The 20,713-nt window shown below is 36.0% G+C and overlaps 1 protein-coding gene across 1 annotated transcript; it reads left to right on the top strand.

Annotated features, from left to right (window-relative positions):
• The first annotated feature begins 14,881 nt into the window (after window positions 1-14,881).
• On the top strand, window positions 14,882-20,190 carry LOC144998598 (uncharacterized). The gene is made up of 2 exons (XM_078958338.1): window positions 14,882-18,866; window positions 19,061-20,190. The coding sequence occupies exon 1, from the start codon at window positions 16,389-16,391 to the stop codon at window positions 17,907-17,909; it is 1,521 nt and encodes a 506-aa protein (XP_078814464.1). The 5' UTR covers window positions 14,882-16,388; the 3' UTR covers window positions 17,910-18,866; window positions 19,061-20,190.
• The last annotated feature ends 523 nt before the right edge of the window (window positions 20,191-20,713 follow it).

The following is a 20,713-nucleotide window of genomic DNA, read 5'->3' as shown; positions in this document are numbered from 1 at the left end:
TAACGTTTTTTCCTGATTTTTGTGTAATGCAGGGGTTACAAACGAGGAACTTGATTGGAGTGGCTAGACGCCATGGAGGGTTGTATCGAATGGGGATGACCAAGGGTAGAAAGTCTATGGTGACTATCGCAGACACTCGGCACAAAAGACTGGGTCACGCTTCAAAAGATAAACTCTCTAGAATCGATTTAGCTAAAAGTAATTCTATTAATTTTAGTAACGAAATTTGTGATTCTTGTGCAAAGGCAAAAATTGCCAGGACACGTTTTCCTATTAGTTATATTAAAACCAAAGAAGTTTTTGATTTGATTCATTGTGATATTTGGGGAGGGTATCGGGTACCATTTTACACTAAGGCCAACTACTTCCTTACCATTGTTGACGATTTTAGTAGGGATGTGTGGGTTTTTCTTATTAAGTATAAAAGTGATGCCAGTAAGTGCCTTGTTGATTTTCACAAAATGGTGAAAGTTCAATTTGAGAAACACATCAAAAGAATTAGATGCGATAATGGTGGAGAATTCACCTCCAACTTTATGCTTCAGTTTTACCACGAAGAAGGAATTTTGCTAGAAACGACTTGTCCACACACACCGCAACAAAACGGTGTCGTTGAAAGAAAACATAGACATTTACTTGAAATAGCTCGAGCAATCCATTTTGAAGCCAATCTTTCAAAAAGATTTTGGGGGGAATGCGTTCTAACGACAGCTTATATAATTAATCGTCTCCCTTCCAAAGTTATTAAAAATAAAACCCTTTACGAAATCGTTTGGAACCAAAAATCTCAATACAATCACATGAGAATCTTTGGTTGTCTAGCCTATTACAGAAATACCGATACAAAGGGGGACAAATTTGAGGAAAGAGGAAGGCCCGGTGTGTTCTTAGGTTACCCACAAGGAACAAAAGGATACAAAGTTTATGACATCAAAGCACATAAAATCATCATTAGTAGGGATGTGTTGTTTTGTGAAGATGTTTTCCCATTCAGGAATGTTGAAGCCAATCAACACAGTGAAGATGAAGAACCGGTAAAATACCATGATGACACATGTTATGGAAAGCACCCAGCCAATCAAACATTGGAATCCATTCCCACAAACGAGTCATCTCATGACGACTTTAATGCTTCCGTCAATCTCCAAGACGAACATAGTCATGAGGATGTTCAATGGAGTGAGCCAAATAGCGCAGAAACGAGTTCGGATATCGAGCCAACCGAGCCCACGAATCAAACCGAGCCCACAAATCAACCTGCACAAAATGATGAACCACAGAATCCGGATGTTACCAGAAGCACCAGAACGAAATCACAGCCACAGAAATTCAAGGGCTTTGTTGTCAAACTCCCCCATTCGATCAACCACCAACAGCCCGACTCCAATCGAGAAGCCTCAACGGTACACCCTATCTCTAATTTTGTTTCATATGAAAGTTTTTCCGAAAATCATAAAGCTTACCTAACGGCCATCACTTTAAATGATGAGCCACGATCTTTTAACCAAGATTCTCAGGATGAATGTTGGCAACAAGCCATGCAACAAGAAATTCGAGCCCTTGAAAAAAATGGAACGTGGACTCTTATCGACCTACCAAAGGGAAAACGGGCAATTAACTCAAAATGGGTTTATAAGATCAAGTATAAACCAAATGGCGAGATAGAACGATACAAGGCTCGACTTGTAGCAAAGGGGTTCACTCAACTGGAAGGCGTTGACTATCATGACACCTTTGCACCAGTTGCAAAGCTAGTTACCGTGCGCACTCTTCTATCAGTTGCTGCCAAGAAAAATTGGTTCATACACCAACTCGACGTCAACAATGCCTTTCTGCATGGAGACTTGGATGAGGAAGTGTACATGAAAATTCCTCAAGGTTTTTCCAAAGAAAATGAGACTCGTGTCTGTTGTCTATAGAAATCTCTTTACGGGCTAAAGCAAGCCCCTCGAAATTGGTACAAGTTTACTAAGTTTCTTTTGAGCATAAATTTTCGTCAATCTAAAGCCGATCACGCACTATTTTTACAAGATCATGACGACAGTTACATTGCCATTCTAATTTATGTGGATGACGTCATTATAACTGGAAACAATTTAGACCGAATTCAACAAACAAAAACGCAACTCGACAAAGCCTTCAGTATCAAAGACCTTGGACTTTTAAAGTACTTCCTTGGTATAGAAGTGGCAAAAACTTCAGATGGTTTGGTTTTGAGTCAAAGGAAGTATGTTTTGGACATTCTCAAAGATAGTGGAATGTTGGGGTGTAAACCAAGTTCCTTTCTCATTGAACAAAACTTAAAGCTAGACCGACGAGAAGAAGAAGCTCAAGTTGATGCTACTCAATATCGCAGACTTGTAGGTCGGCTCCTTTATCTCCAAGCTACACGTCCTGATGTTACCTATGCAGTTAATGTGTTGAGTCAATTTGTATCTGATCCACGACATAGTCACATGCAAGCCATGATTCGAGTCTTAAGATATCTAAAGGGAACATCGGGGCAAGGAATACTTTTGCCACGAACTGGAGAACCAGTGTTGACAGCTTTCTGCGACTCTGACTGGCTCGGATGCCCATACACGAGACGTTCCAGAACAGGTTACTTACTTATGCTTGGAGGTGCCCCGATTTCTTGGAAAAACAAAGAAACAATCAATTGTGGCGCGTTCTTCCGCTGAAGCTGAATATCGAGCTATGGCCTCCACAGTAAGTGAAGTCTTATGGGTTAGATGGCTCTTAAAAGACTTGCAAGTTGTCATTGACTCGCCAACCACGTTGTTTTGCGATAATCAGGCGGCACGTCATATAGCTAACAATCCAGTGTTTCATGAACGAACAAAACATGTTGAAATGGATTGTTTTTTTGTTCGTGAGAGGGTTGCTTCTCGAGAAGTCGTGTTAATGAAGATTGACAGCAAAATGCAAGTTGCTGACTTGTTGACAAAAGGTCTTGGTACAAATCAACTTCAATTTCTGCTTGGCAAGATGGGCGTTAAGAACCTACACGCTCCATCTTGAGGGGGAGTATCGGATAATGTAATTATCGTCTATTTTGTTTATCTTTATCACTTATCGCTTCCTAATTTTCAGCCTAGTTGTTTGACTTTTCTATTTAAGCATGTATTGTTATTTCAATTCAATTAATGAAAATTACACAATTCTCCCGGAATTTAAGAATATATATATATATATATATATATATATATATATATATATATATATATATATATATATATATATATATATATATATATATATATATATATATATATATATATATATACCATTTTTTTTTGCAGTTTTGTCTATAATTAATTGTTAAGGTTTTTAGTTATACGAAAAAATAGACTGAAACGAAAAAATAGATATTTGATAACTTCTTTTCTGTGTTACGGTTGAAGATTAATTTCATTTTCAATTCTTACTCGACAAACCTTTTTGTTTTAATTTTCTACTTGTTTCTGCCCCTGGCTTTTATTTTATTTAATTTATTTGAATTCGTATTTATGGTTTTTCTTTTCTGTGTTTCAATATTTATTTTTCAAGATCCATCGAAGATGAAGATCATGGTAAAAGTCATAAAGATGATGACAATCGTTGGGTCTTGGGTGGTTGACAATGGGGTTGACGGTGATAGATCAATAGAGCTAGAAAGAAGATGAATAGATAATAATAAAGGTTACAACTTACAAGAGCGAAAAATAAAAATTAACAAAACTACTAATTTATATTTTAACCCCGATCAAATTATCATGTTCACACATAAGAACATTAATGACTGTTTTCCTTTTCCTTTTCCCTCAAAGAAATATATAATTCGCTCCAAATGTGTGTAAAACTGATAAAATGTATGTTTTCTTTGTAACACGTCAAATGGTCTAAATTATTTTTCTTGGTTTATTGATTTTTACAGATTCGACCTTGTAAAATATTTCTGAATTATAACCTTTCCTACTATAAAAGTATATAAAGTATTATTATCACGTTTTTAGTCCTAGTTTATTATCCTTTATTCATTATTAATCTCTTTTTGTAATTATTTGTTATATCTATTAAAAACCTCCATCCGATCCCCTCACTAACGGCGTCGTCTTAAACCATACCACATCTCCCTAGTCCCTACCCTCCAACGACATGTTGATTTTGCTAAATTAAAGGTGGTGTCTATGTCTTGGACTTATGAAACTGAATAATTAATTTTAGTGGGTGGTGGGCCAGGGTTATAGTTTTCACTTTAGTGGGTGGTAATGGGTGGGGCCTGAAACTGGTGGTTAATACTGCATGGGAGAGAGAGAATGGCCTGTGAGGGTCCAGCCTCTAGAGGTGTATGCATGCATGGGAAAGGAAGTGGAGGTGGGGATCCAAACCAGAAGCTTCGTCGATTGAAACCGCTTTCAACGGTGGTGCACGGGTTTTGTCGGTTAAGGTAATTGAAGGCCACCGACCGGTGAAGGCCAGGCCATTGCAGACTTGCATTGAGTGGTTGTCCGGCAGTCCGGGTGAAAACCATTCTAAAACAACACCATCGGTTCCTTCTCCGGCAAGTTCCATGTGAGTTACCGACAAATCTGCAAACTTAAAGACTGGTGAGATTTATCATTTATGAATGATATTAGGAACATCCATGTAAAGAAATTGCATGGAAGATCAAGCAACTTGACCGATTTTATGGGTGATAGTAAATAATGGAAACTTTCTCGGTAACATAGGTATGTGCCAATAGTAAGTTTTGATTTATGGGTTTTTGGTTTGATTTTTTTTACGGAGCTTGAGGTATATATATGATAATAATGGTAATATTGGGTTCTTTATGGGTTTTTGGTTTTTGTTCGTATTTAGGTAATCATGTTTTTTTCGTACACATTTGACCAATAAACTTGTTTGATATGTTCATAATGTGGTAATATTACTGTAATTACCGGTCATATTACCCGATTTTGAACAGATCAAACAAGTTCAATGGTCAAATGTGAACGAAAAAAACATGGTTACTTAAATATGGACAGAAACAAAAGTTCGTAACCATTTTAGGTCATTAACCCTAACTGAAAAAAAAGTTAATTGTTAGCCGAAAATCTAACTACTAGTTGATAAGCTAACTGAAATATATAAAATGATATTTAAAAAAATATGGTTTTAATAGTTAGTCAAGGATACATTTGAGAAATAAATAAATAAATAAAACTCGTGAAAAATTAGACTAATTAACTTTTAAAAAAGTTAGTTTAGAAGCTACTTTTTACCTTTTTAAATATAACAATTTAAAAAATCTTGAAAAATAAGTTAATTATATGGTATGACGCACAAAACACAGCATAAAGCCATAAACATAAAATCAAGATATAGTAAAATGAGATCCCTTGTTTTATATCAAAGTGAAGTGTTTAAAACACCTTGTTAACCAAATAGCAAGTTTAGTGGTGAGTCGGGCACCTCCATAGGATCGGGCCTCCCAATCACGTGAAACCCATTGGTCTATCAAAAACCTACGAACTCAAGTTGTCATTTTTTAAATTTTAGAAGGTATGTTTTTGGCTTTGATGTTTTATTATTCTTTTTATTTGTTTAAGGGCCTTATCATTAACTGTCATGATAGTTATCATGTTTTGAGGAATAATTTCGAGAGTTTATTGAGAAAGTTGGCTAAATTTTTAAAAACAAAGATTTTATGTTTTCATCATACCCAATTAAGGATAAGCATAGATGTGTATAGCCCGACCAATTTGAAAGAAGCTAGAACCGACGATTCCTAAAAAGATGAAGCTAATCTCAACGTTTTCTAAGATTTTGGAATCGGATTTGGAACCAATTGGAACCAAATCAGGCTACAATTACTTAACATTACAAAATTATAAATCATAAAAACTAACCGCTTGTGCATCAATAATTACAAAGTTGCTTTAAGAATTTCAACAGTTGCAATCAATCATAAAGCATAAGGCAAAAAGATACATCCATTTAATCATACATTCAATAGTAAGTAAAGTTAACGAAAAAATTGAAAGAATGGTCCCTTTGGTATGTCAAATCTCGCATGTTTTGGCCTTAAATATTTAAACTAGCAACAGTGGTCCTTAAAGTTTCATTTTCTTGTTAGTTTGGTCCAATTTGGTCTGAACTTTTTTGTAAAGACGATTTTACTCCTTATTATTTAATTTTTCATTTTTGTTTTATTACCATCAATTAAAAAATAATTAAGAATAAAAAAAATAAAATACTCTCTCTCTCTCTCTCTCATGAATGTCCAGATCGCAACATCCTCAACATCTCCTCTTTTTTCCAATTCCTGATCACAACCCTAGCTAGAAAGCCACCACGACGTCCGACACTATAACCCTTGTACCCTAGATCTCTGACGTGTCGTCTTCTCTTACTCGGTGCCTCCCTTACACACCTCTCAACCAAGGACACCTTCTGCATTCTATCTTCGGAGAATTTAATTTCAAAGAGGTGAAAGAGGACACAAAACCATTGTTCTTCTATTTGTCTTTAAGCCTTGATCATCACTCTAACTTCTTGTCTTTTGTCGTTGATTTTAAAATCTTAATATGCATCATAGATTCTGTTACATCCCAAAAATCAAAGCAAAATTTGCATTTTAAAAACCATCCCTAAATCCATAAGTTTTACAAAACAAGTTCCCAAAAGTCATTATCATGAATCAAACTATCCCAAAATCATCAAAACACATAAAATCTTGGATGATTTGCACGATCAAGCCTTCACATTTCTACTGTCCTCTAAAGTACCTGAAACCATAATAATCAAACAGTAAGCCAAAACTGAGTGAGTTCCCCGAAAATACCACTACACAACATATAACAACATGTGTATTCGATCCATAGCCATCAGACTGGATTACCCTTAGCCCACAGCACGAGTCTGGCTTGCCCACATGGCCCATAGTTCATGTCTAGATTGCTCCCGAGCCCACATCATGAGTCTGGTTTGCCCACCTGGCCCACAACTCATGACTGGAAAGCTCTAAACCCACATCATAAGTATGGCTTGCCTTTCCAGCCCACAACTTATGTCTAGCTTGCTCCTGGATTTGTTTGCTTCCGTACATAGCAGTATTACTTCAACCCAACTGCACTATGTCGGCATATGTAACAAATAAAGCACGTAATAGCAAATAGATAATCATGCAGATCTAACATATCACTATAGCATAACAGCATCCTATACTAGTATATATAGTCTAGTGGGTCGACATTGGTGCCTTCGACCCATAAGTACAGTGAGGAAAACTCACATCATAGTCTGAAGAATAGTTGAACAGATCACTGCTCCAAATGTTGCCTCTACCGGTCACCTATACAATAAATAAGGACCTAATCTCAAACTACTATTCAAATTACCTAAAATGCCCTTAAGTTAAACTCATGGTTAAAGATCAAAGTAAAAAATCAAAGAGTCAACACAAACTAAGTATGTCCTGCGTACTCAATCAATACACATGGAATATTGAAGCTCTCTCCTAGTTATAGGGCCTTCACCCAGTACGCGTTGCATACTACTGGGTACAGACTACGTACTCAACCAGCTCTCACTCCCCTCAATAAGTACTTATTCCATTAAGACCTCACGCCCAGAACTCATATCTAGTCCTAGATAACCTCCCAAATCATCAAGTTTCCAACTTTATGACTTTGCACGACTAGAAGGTTCTTAAAACCAAAACCCTAACTTCTACCCAAAACCCAAGCTTCATAACTCTTGCATAGATGGGAGAAAGGGACCAAGATCACATTTTTATAACCACAAATAATCAAAAGCATATGAAAGGATAACTTATTTGGTCTAAAGTAAACCAAACTCATATATATCAAGATTATGGGACCAAAACGCATAAAAATCTCAAGAACTAGCAAGATCTAATGAAGTATTCATCATATTCGAAACTTTATACCTTCTGGAGGTTGCCAGAGAGATGAAAGTTTTTGATCCAAAAATCTTAAATCTCCTAAAATGTTCTCCAATGGATTGCTTCTCCTTAAGAACACACAAGAGCCACATTAACGCCTTAAACTCTCACAAATGGGGCTAAGGTTTCGAAATGACCGCTTTTGGATGTGGATGCTGAAGATAAGGAAGGTCTCAAGGACTTAAGGTCCTTTAAATAGGGTCTAAAACCTAAAAATTAGGGTTTGAACATTGCGGATCTACGTGTTGGGTACTCCATGTACACCCAACGTAGATCACTAAATACCCACATCCTAATTTTCATGCTACGTCATGCATAGGAATAAGTTACGCCTGTCGTACTCTTTATTTTTGGAACAACCACCATGTGTTCGCCTCGGAACACCGATCACAATGAGTAACATCATTCACATCTGAGCCCTCGTTTGCATCTGGATACTCCCATTGCATCCAATCACTCATTGCATCCAATCACTCCCGTTCAGATTCAGATACCCTCTTTTGCATCTAACCACTCATATCACATCTGGACAACCTATTTCGCATCCAAACACTCATAATCGCATCCGAATACTCTCTTTTGAATCCAATCATTCCCATTCCCATTCAATCACTCTCATTCGCATCTAGTTACTCCCATTCGCATTCAATCGCTCCCACAATTTCTCCCATTCGCATCCAATCACTCCCATTCGCATCCCCTCACTCTCATTTGCATCCAATCACTCCCATTTGCATATAATCACTCATTCGAATCTAGGGCCAATTTCCATTATGAACTTCACCTAGTTGCAACTTGATGCGATCGATCCTGCTGAATCATGACTGAACAACAATCATCACGTGGTGACACTCTATCTTCTCCAAATTTCAAACTTTCGACTCCTTAACACCCTAGATCAATCAATCTTGGAAAACGGGTGTTACAAATCTCCCCCACTTCAATTAGATTTTGTCCTTGAAATCATTTCTTACTACTTCTTCTTCCACACTAGCCGTTCAATATAGAACTTTTTGAAAGCTAATTAAGATTAAGCATCACTACTCTCCCCGAAATATGAAAATGAAATACCATGTCTAACTTCCATACATACAAAATCATTATGAATCACAACCATAGTGACTGTACTCCATAACTCGGACCAACAACGCCTCCAATCCTGACTCATCCTGCGAATCACTGGAAAAATATAACCCATGGGCATTCACTGATGCCGATAACCTTGCACCCGAAAATAGGGGCGATTCCCAACATGAGCCTCAAGCATTGGTGCGTGACCAGCAACTCAGTCTCATCCCACCGAACAATATTCTCATTTTTTATATAACCAAGATCTCTTTGTTCTTGTGTTTACCTAACAATTAACTGAAGTATCATCTACCGGTTGCTGAAGCCGACAACCTCTCACACGACCTTAGCATGAGACTCCGGCCAAGAGTCTAGTTGGCAAAACCTATCCTAGCCCTTTTTTCCAACATGGCTCCAAAAACCTTATTGTTCCAACCAAGGACAACATAACCAACAATCACACGAATGCTAAATAGTACACTTTGCTCTAAGTGAATACTACTAGCCCAACTGTAGGCTTACATCACGACCGACCCCAAACGACCTACAACCTTCTTCAACCCACATATATTGTGGTCCTTCCACAGTCTTACAACCCATCCTGCCATGGGCTAATCTTACCTAGAGAAAAAATACGAGCCTAATTGTAAGTTCACAACATCCTCACAACTGCTTATTAACCAAGTGAATGCTATGGGCTACCCTGTAGTCTTACAACACTACTACCATTACCCAACAACCTAGTGAATGCTACAGTCACCCTATAGTCTTACAACACTACTACCATACCATTCCATAATCAATCGTGAGTCGAAACCTCACCTGACTATACCTCAATCAGGTGTTTAGGTTGTGCTTCGAACTGTAAAGCCTTTCTCAGACAAGAACAGACATGGAGGCTCTAACACGACCCTCAACCTAATCCTAATCATATAACCACCATGTACCCCTACTGATGCAGCACGAAATTAGCAAGGCAACCTGAATCCTTGTTCCTTGCCTAGAATCATTGCTTTGATCCAAACGGTTCTCCTCCTCTTTCATTCAATTGTGCTTTTCCATCCACGAAATCAATGTATTTCTAAACTATCAAGCAACCTCAATACTAAAAGTTGTTGATAGCCTGAACTTACAAGAACTAGCATTCCATGACCAGCCAATCCTAGCGAACATACACAAACACACACACGCACTCCAAAATCAGATAAACACACCCCAAAATCTCAATGAACTCAATATCTACAAGTACCTTCTACTGATTCCACTTTAAGGTCCTCAAGTTTCCTTAACAGGATGACGGTGAACAAATATCTCAACCATCAAAACGGGTGAATAACTAATCCTATGGGTTATTTACAATAGAGAAAATCCCATGCAAAAATGCAATCAATAATTCTGAAGGTATGAAATTGACTACTACCAAATTTACACCCACGATTATACCAACCCCACATTGCATTGCAACCATGAAAGATCCATATGAGTCCTACATTCAAATCTAGCATGCCCACCTTGAGGATTCCTTGGATTCCTTGCTGAAACTGCCAAAATTTAAACTAGTTGTTGGTGTTCCTCCATTTAAGTCTTGTCCTGTAGTTTGATGATGTATCCCACATAGAAGTCCTAAAAATGACTCACCCAAATATCCTCTAAGCACGACTCTCAGTATGCAAAATGGCATATGAAGATTCTCAAAATATAACGCCTAGATCAACATGAGGGAAAATTCTTATTTCTAGGTGGAGACTTAGATAAACCACACATAGTCTATTACACACACAATCATACAATCATAAGCATTTAATAAAATAACTTGACAGAATAAAAATGAGAACATACATGTAATGACGCTAGGCGTCGTCCTGGCCTCCTCAATTGTGAGATGAAATGCACAACCACTGGCCTTCAAGACCTCATCTTTCCCCAGTTATCTATCTATAACCCTCAAGGTAGCCAGGGCTAGAGCATGCACTTGTCTCGTAGCGAGCAAGGGGCAGTTGACCTTCATATGGCCAACCTGATCACAGTGGTAAAAAATCATGGTGCTCGGTACTTGGGCCTACCGACGACAATCCCTAGCAACATGGCCCTCCTTGCAACATTTGTGCCACCCAAAAGATGATCAAAAAACTCCCTCATGCACCTTCCCACACTTTCCATAAGTGTGTTCCTTCTGAACTCTAGATTGTGAAACAGTGGGCTTGAATTGCTTTGTCACAGGTTGTAGCTAAACCGGAGCCTTCCTCTCCTCCTTCGTCTGAATCTCAATCTCAATCTCTTGTCTCCGTACGGCATCCTGAAGCTTGGAAAAGGGTACCGAATTATTGGGTAGACACAAACTGCCGAGTCTCAGTCTTGAGCATGCTCAAGTATCGCGACATCTGGGCCTGCTCTGAAGCAGAATACTCAAGACAAAATAGAGCTCTCCCAGTAAACATCTTGGTGATCTCCATCATTGACTCTATCGTCTGCCTCAATGCTAGATACTCTTGAGCCAACCACTCTCACACACACATACATACATACACACACACACACACACACACTCTCTCTCTTTCTTTCTTTCTTTCTTTCTTTCTTTCTTTCTTTCTTTCTTTCTCTCTCTCTCTATCTATCTATCTCCACCAGGGAAACATACTCCATGCAAAACATCTCCAAGAAATAACCCCAAGTAGCAAAAACCCTCTGCTCAGGAGTATAAGAATGAGTCACCAGGTTCCACCAGTCCTTCGCGCCCAGATGAAGAAGGTTCAAGGTGTACCTGATCTTCCGGTCCTCAGGATAGAAAAAGTAAAGAAGCAACCCTCCACATCAGAAATTTATCTCGTAGCCACGATTAGGTCATTGACCACGTCGAACTCTGGGGGTTTCATATTGTTGAAGTCCTGGTACTGGAATGACCTTCTTCCTTGACCCCCCGCAGTAGCAGCCTCAGTCACATCGGCATACTATTCATCGAACAACTTAATCATCGTGGTCATAATAGACCCAAAAACCTCCAGGATAGCAACCCAAATGGCCACAATCACCTCAATGGAGATTAACTCCTGAATCTCATCATTAGTCAATACTGGCCTCGCCAGGCCGCCTGCTCTTGATCTAGAACCCCTTGTGTACACCATACTGAAAATGAACCAAAATGCATCAGAAAATCCACAATTCATACTATTACAATCATTATGGGATGACTAGACCCTCGGGTTTCTCAATTTCCTTGCCATGTATATGGGCCCCGTGCTTCCATTAGTATGAGCACATACTACCTTCCACATATACTCATATTCGTATCAAGGGGTTGTCACAGACCACCCAATCGCAAGACCCAATATCTATAATAAGCATACATTCTATACATCTCCCAAGAGTGGCTAATCCTTCCTCACGCTGGCCTACTATAAACTGCACTTACTTATGGAACTTCCAACAACCCTGTAGTTACTTGTGCATGCTAATCATAAATAATGTTAGATTCAATATACAGTTGAATACTTGATTCTACCTTAAGCCCACAAACAAATGAGGAACAGAAAATTAGGCTAAACCAAACATTGTCAGGCTATAAAATCTTAGTTACATACCATTATGCTGCATACACTAAGCTACTACATTAATCATGTCAATTCCATCTAGCATACAAGAAAATCTCCTAGTATACCAGGCATCATAATTCAGGCAATTCTATCATGCAATTCCTGAAGATACCTAGCCTACAACTAACATGCAATTATATTATAATCATCATAATCAAATAACAATGTGGTTATCTTGGGGAATACTTTCTTGCTCTGGCAATTCTATCATGCAATTCCTGAAGATACCTTGGTTACTTTTGAAACAGTTTGAAAATAATTTGAAAACATTTTTAGATCATTAGTTTAAGTCTAGAATCACATGAATGCTCATCCAGTTATCTCAAACCAGGGCTCTAATACCAACTTGTAACATCCCAAAAATCAAAGCAAAATGTTAGTTTAAAAAACCAACCAAAAATTTGTAAGGTTTACAAAACAAGTTCCCAAAAGTCATTATCATGAATCAGAGTATCCCAAAATCATCAAAAAAAAAATAATCTTGGTTGATGTATGATAGGTTTTATGCAAAACAAAAAAACTCTTAAGTTCACATGCAACCTAAGGATTTATGTTTTTACTATTGAACCTATAACTATGAACATCAAAATATAAACCCTAGACGGTATAGTCTATTTCAAAAATACTAAAAGGTTTAGAATTACATACCTTAACTTGTAGACCTCTTGAAATCTAGCACCATAAATGTCGTGCCTCTAATGGAATCACACCCAAGCTAGCAAGAAGATGACTTGAAGGAGGAGAGGGGAGGTATGAATTTCGGCTATTCCCTTGGAATGATGAGTGGCCAAAATTCTAAGGGCTAGGGTCATTTATATAGTTAAGGAATCTTGGGACCAAAGCTATGGTTTAAGGGATAAGCCCTAGATTGAATTATTTGGTAACCAAAGCATTGCTCCACTTCAACTATCTAAAATTGACATAAAAAATATGAGCAGTACGGGAATTCCACGAAAAACATGAGCTGAACATTATTTAATTAAAAGGCAAGAAAATGTACAAAGTATGATGCTAAATGATAATAAAACTATCTTATAAGATGCATAAAATGGCATCTAACAAATCTCCCCAAGCTTGAACCTTACTTGCCCTCAAGTAAGAAAAAGATAAAACACTATAAACAAATGGAAGGATGTAGATGTCATAAAAATAATTTAGAATAAAAAGAAAATAAAAACATAAACTAAGATACTTTACCTTTTTTTGTCACATGATCAGATTTCACAACGAGGAAGCACTAATGAAATCGCTACCTAGACAATAGCCTCAATACTTTATATTAACAATTCATAATTATATTTAATTAGGTCAAACCAAGCTTGAGCAAATAGTTTTTACTCCGAATTACATTTGTGAAAATACTGTATATTTAAAAATAATTTCACGAAAATTCATTTATGAAAACTAAGCTTGACAACCCCCTCATTTTTTTCCGAACTCGTTCGGTAAATGCGGTAAGCTCTATTATGGACAGAAAATCCAAACTTACCCCTATGATTCTACTATCGAGGGATGAATCTCGTTATACCACACGTCTCCTTTGCCTTGATCAACTCTTCAGATTTAACTTGTTTACTTCTTGATTTCGACTTGAACTTGACTTTGATTTAACTTTAAATTATAGATTTCTTCAAGTTGCTTGATACCATTTCCAACATATATATATATATATATATATATATATATATATATATATATATATATATATATATATATATAGACTGGGCGTGAATTTTACTTTGAGGCCAACCATATCTTCAATACTTCAAAAATAATAATAAATTGTGGGTATAACAGGAGTTGTCTCCCAACCTCAAAAGGTGCAAAAACTATAGGGTTCAATACTTCAAGAAATGATTAGGGTTATCCAATCTAGGTTCTTTTTAAGGCATTCAAGGAAATTATTTTCAAAATATTGTTCGTTTTTCCATCCCACACATATGTTGGTTCATATTGAAAACATTTAATGCACTTGAAAGGATAATTCTTAAAATTGATTTTAATGAGACTGCTATTTTCAGTAATTATCACAATTAATCATAACAAAGCTATTGAATGTAAAAAGATATCCTTATGTCATGTAATTTTTTTTAATTTTTCATTTTTTGGATTTTGATATGCAGAAAATAAAAAATAACTAGAAATAAAATTCTTTTTGGGGTTTTTTTTATGAATGTAGAAAAAATAAAATATATTTGGATTTTTTGAATTTTATATGCAAATGCAATGTAGAAAATAAAATTTGAAAAATTTAACCAAAAAACTGAAATTTTTGAAAATTTTAAATGAAAAACTGAAAATTTTAAAATTTTTAACAAAAAATGCAAATTTTACACTAACCCTCTCTCCAAGCTTAAAATGATTCATTGTCCTTAATGCTTTGAGAGGAATGAACAACTCAATAAAGAATATAAAAGCAAAAGGTTGCAACTAGGAAAGAATGTACCTAATAAGTTTCTAGAAATCTGATTTTGACGAAGATATGACGAAAAATCTGAATTTCAGCACCTCTGTCGATCCTCTGATTTCCCGAACCATGCTTGGAACTGTGACCATCTCTTTATTGAAAGCGTAAAAAAAATAAAAACTAATCATCGGGTTGCCTCCGAGAAAGCTTCCCATTTTTAAAGTCGTTGGCTCGATTTTGCCCAACCAGATTATTAATTGGTGTGGTTGGGACTTCTCTAAATCTCAACTCTCTTCTTTTTTTTCTATAGATCCCTTCAAATATGGCAGTATGGATGGATCTCGAACTTGTTCAGCAAACTGGAAAGACTCCAGAGTGTCTTAAGATAAGTCTTTCTGACTATTATATTTCTTTCTCTTTCTGATCTTCTTCTTTTTCTTTACAGAGTTATTTTCTGAAGTCTCTTCAGATTTTCTTCTTTTCAGATTCGTATTAGAAACTTCCTCAACAAAAATTGTATTTTTTCCTCTTCCTCTTCCAAAGGTTTCTTTCTTTCACTTTCTTTTCTCATTCATCCTCAGCAGGAATCAAATACTCCTCTTTCACATCCCCAAGCTTATCTTCTGTCAGCTCCTCCAATGTGTATGATGAATTTCTGCCTAAAATTTTTTCTTGCACATAAATATTAGAAAACCCATAGCAACCATCTAATAAAGGACTGTTAGTACCCAGATAATTTACAGAAATATTTTACAAGGAAAATCATCATTATCGATTTTAGATTTAACATCCTCCTCATCAAACTCCATTGAAATCATTCCATTAAAAACATTAATTTTTGTTTTTTCAGTTTTGATAAAAGGCCTTCCTAAAATAATACAGTTTTGTCAGAGGTGGAGGTGGTGGTGGTAGCAACTACAACTACAATGGTGCTTCCAATTCAATTCCTCCGCCTCTTCAGAGTGGATGGAATTGGAATGCTAGGCCAGCCAATGCATGGCAATTAGGAAATGATGCTGGGAGGAGGGAGAATGCTCTAGAAGTTGTTATCCAGGAAGATGTTGAAGACCATAATGACATTGGTGAGATTGATGGATCCGATGATGATGATGATGATGTTCTTTTGACTGATGAGTATGATTCAGATGAAACCCCAAGAACCCATGAGGCCCGAAAGAAGAACAAATAGTATTCCAACTTTTTTGAAACTCTGGACAGTTTGACTGTGGAGCAAATCAACGAGCCAACCAGACAATGGCATTGCCCCGCATGTCAAAATGGTCCACTAGCATTGGTTTCAAAGGCAAGCCTAGGAGGTCCACTAGCATTGGTTTCGAAGATCTCTGAAAGGGAAGGTGAGAAAGATGGTTCTGATGATGACGAACGATTTATCATGAACTCTGATGATGAGGCGATTGCTTTCTATTCTAACAATCGTGTGAAAAAGTTTTTCAAAAAGCCATTCAATCCAAAGGTAAAGTCATTAGATACAAAAGTAAACTTCGCAAGTAAGAGTGTTGTGGACGAGAAGAAGAAAGAGGAAAAAAATGATATGAAGCTTACTGAAGGAAAATTTGTGAAAAAGTTAAAGGGAGATACTGGGTTGGATTGTCATTACTACAACGACCCTAATCATTTAGCAAATGACTGCATGTTGAGGAAGAGGGATGAGAAGAAGAATAAGATGAAGGATGAAGCGTACTATGTGGAGAAGCTTGAAGAGATGCATACTAAGGCAAAGAATCTTTCATTGGTTGCTCATGGTGAACAAGAAGGGGATGGAACATATCAAATCTGGTCATCTGGATCAGATGATGAAGAGATGAGACATCCGACTCATGGAGCAATGTATGCGAAACTGGAAGAAGACTCAGATGAGGAAACATACGAAGCTTATGGGAGATGCTTCGTATATAAAACAACTGACAAATCACCAATGACTACAAAGCTACGTAATATTCTTGAATCTTTAAATATTCCAATACATGTTTATAATTCTGAATTAGTCTCTTTTGATGAAACTGTTACTTATTTCGATTCAATTGTGATATCTGCTAGCAATGAGGCTAAGAAGTTGTCTGATCAATTGCTAGAGACACAAAAGAAATTAGATTCGAAAATGGCTAAAATAGAGTGTTTAGAACTTCAAATCACTAATATCATGGTTGATAGAGATAATTTGTCTAGTGATTCGAAGTTGTTGTTAGCCCAAAGAAAGATCTACTGTAATTCGGCTAAACGATTGTATGGAAAATTAACTGAACTTCACCATTCATGTGAAATTAGCAAAGAACAACATATAAAATTATTGCCTTTTTTAGCTTACGAAAGAGCTACAGTAGATAACATTTCGTATGATTGTGAAAAAGAAATTGCTGATTTTAACAAAGTTCCATATTATAGATATAAATATGGAATAGTTAATGTAGATGAATTTCTTGATTCAAATGAATTGGTTCACATTGTAAATGAAACTTTGACTAAGTCTGAACAAATTAACATCTTGAAAAAGACTGAGAATTCAACATCTGATTGTCAATCAAATTTTGCTGATATTGAGGATAATTCCCATAGTATTAGTGAAATAAGTGATCTTGAGGATATTGATTGTTCTCAGTTATCTATTATAAATGTTGCATCATCATTCAAAGGAAAAGAAAAAGTTAAGGAATTGTTGGTTGAAAATGACATTGATCAACTCTCAACCTCAAAATTTTGTGATGAGATCTTCGTAGAAGTCAAAGACAATCAAACCGATGATAGTGATGATGAACAAGAAGAAAAACATACGGAAAAAAAGGAAGTTTCAAAAGATGAAGAAATTCCACGACTTGTTGTTGCACAAGTGTATGGAGATACACAACAATTTGAAAAAGTGATAACTGAGAAAGTGGCTCATTTCCAAATGTTCTGATGATGTTGTTTTTTCCAAACCAAGTTTTTGTGACAACTGGAAATGTCAAAAATATCAAACCAGAATTCAAGCGAATGGTAGAACAAGATAACACAAAATCATCCGAAGAAGGATTTTTTGCAAATCAGAGCATAACTGAAAACAATTTAACCAAGAATTCGTATGTTTTTCAAAGACAAAAACCAAAGAGAAAATGGGTTGAAAAACATAAAGTTGAAAAAGAAATCACTCAGCCTTCGGTTGAGGAAATTAAACAAGGATCAAAACTTAATTCTAAGGAATTCAAAGAGAAAATTGTCAAACTTTCAAAAGCAAATAATATTTCAAAAAGACAAGCAAGAAAGAAACTCTTTTGGTAAACAATTGAAAATTGGAAATTGGAACATGAGAAATCAAACTCGGTTCAGTACAAGAGTTCAGAACGTTTTTCAGAAAAAAAGAAGAATTTTAATCTAATAAACCAAAAAGGAACTGATTCAAAATTGTCAAAACTTGTTTAGAAAGTGAAAACCTCTCAAAAGATTTCGAATGAGTCAAAACCAAATGTTTCAAATAAATTCTCAGAAAAATCAAATACTCCAAAGATTTTTTCACAAAGACAACATTTTAAAACCACTGTGAATACTTCTTATGCTGAATCTTTTCTATCTAGACCAAAAGTTGATTTTGTTCCTAAAAAACCAAATTTTCCGAATCATACGAAGAAACAAACATTAAAGGCTTTTCATGAAAAAGGCATCACTTCTAAGAAAAATATAGATCACTGGCTCGAAGGTCATGGTAAAGTTTATCAGTCTAGAAAATTCTCAGAAGAACAAATCAAAGAGGTTTATGAAAAGTATGTCAATCATTCTTCGAATGGCAGTTCATCATCAAAAGATTTGAACATTTCAATCAAAGCTTGCCGACCAGTTACAAAACCGAAGATAGATCAGTCACAATCTCAGAATGCAAAGGGTAAAATCAGTGGACATTCGAAACCAACAAAATCTTATGTTTTAATTTTTTCGAATAATAATGTAGATATAGTTGATAGTATCAAGACTAAATTTTGTGATTTGGTCAAACATTCTTCAATCAATTCTTTGTTGACATGTAATTTCCAAGGACCCAAAAAGCCTTGGGTACCTAAATTCTTTTAATAATTGCAGGTACTTTGTGACAAGCAATATGATAATAAATGGTACATTGATAGTGGTTGCTCTCGTCACATGACTGGGAAGAAAGAGAATCTTTGAGATTTTTGAAGTTTGAAGAATGCAGGAGTTGTTAAATTTGGAAACAATCAAAAGTGAGAAGTAAAAGGATATGGAAAAATCACGAATGGTACATTCACAGTAAATCAAGTGGCATATGTTGAAGGATTGCAACATAACTTGATAAGTGTTTCTCAACTTGTTGTGGGCACTAGCAATCATGTGCCTTTTAACGAAGAGGGAAGTATCATTTCGAATGTTGAAACCAAAGAAGTTTTGATAAAATCCAAGAGGAAGGGCGATATGTTTACATTGGATATAAATCCAATTGTAGGCAAACATGTTGTTTGTCTTCTTTCGAAAGCTACATCAGATCTAAGTTGGTTATGGCATTGATGACTTTCACATCTTAACTTTTGAAACATCAATAAACTTGTTGTTCAAGATTTGGTAAAAGGTTATATGTACTTAAATTAGATAATGATTCTTTATGTGCAACTTGTGAAGTTGGCAAGCAACATAAACAAGGTCATCCAATTACTATTGATTCGAAGATTGTTGAACCATTGTAGCTTTTACATATTGATTTATGTGGTCCTTCAACAATTTCAACACTAAATCATAAACGGTATATCTTAGTTATTTTTGATGATTTTTTAAGATTTACGTGGGTTTATTTTCTCAGGCTTAAATTTGAAGTTGCCCAAATCATGATTGACTTCATCAAACAACTGGAAACAACTCTGAAAAAGACGGTTTGAAGGATAAAGAGTGATCATGGAACTGAATTTAAAAACAATGTTCTTGATTCATTTTTGGTGGATAAAGGCATTTCGCATAATTTCTCATCTCCATTTACACCACAACTAAATGGTGTAGTTGAACGAAGAAATAGATCTTTATGCGAAGCTGCACGAACAATGCTGGCCTATGCGAATCTTCCACAATATCTTTGGGCCGAAGCAATTTCAATAGCTTGTTTCACTCAGAATAGATCTTTCATCCATCGACGTTTTAATATTATTCCTTATGAAATCATCAATAATAGAAAACCTAATATGAAAATTTTCCATCTTTTTGAATGCAAGTGCTTTATTATGAATCTAAAGGATAATCTTTCAAAATTTCAAGCTAAAGTTGATGAAGGGATTTTCCTTGCCTATTCGTATAATTCAGTTGCCTATCGTGTGCTAAATAAACGAACTCGAAAAGTGGAAGAAACATTTAATTTTACTTTTGATGATTACTATATCAAGAAATCTGATAAGAAATTTGAAAATCATTCCATAATGCAAGAAAATCAAAATGAATTTGATGATAAACAATCAATGGATATTGATTATGATCTAATTTTTGGAATTTCAGATAATGCTGTGAATGCTGAGTGTAATGCTTCTGACAATCATGTCAATGAAATTTCAAGACTAATTGCTGAATCAACATCATCTTCTCAAGCAATGGGAAAAAGCATGCTTGTTGATCCAATGGAGGGGGAGCACATGGATTCGAACACTCTACTTGAGGGGGAGCATTCTTTCGAGGGGAGAATGAAAGAACATGTGATGATGTTGAGGGGGAGCAAATAAATGATCATGTTGAGGGGGAGTT

The sequence above is a fragment of the Lactuca saligna genome, chromosome 5 (assembly GCF_052625555.1).
Source record: "Lactuca saligna cultivar CGN05327 chromosome 5, ASM5262555v1, whole genome shotgun sequence".
Taxonomy (NCBI): Eukaryota; Viridiplantae; Streptophyta; class Magnoliopsida; order Asterales; family Asteraceae; genus Lactuca; species Lactuca saligna.
The sequence above is the reverse complement of the archived record's forward strand: the minus strand, read 5'-3'. Positions and strand labels throughout refer to the sequence as shown.

What these genes read in the sequence shown, in the direction of transcription:
- LOC144998598 (XM_078958338.1), top strand. Translation starts at nt 16,389, where the DNA reads ATGAACTCTGATGATGAGGCGATTGCTTTCTATTCTAACAATCGTGTG.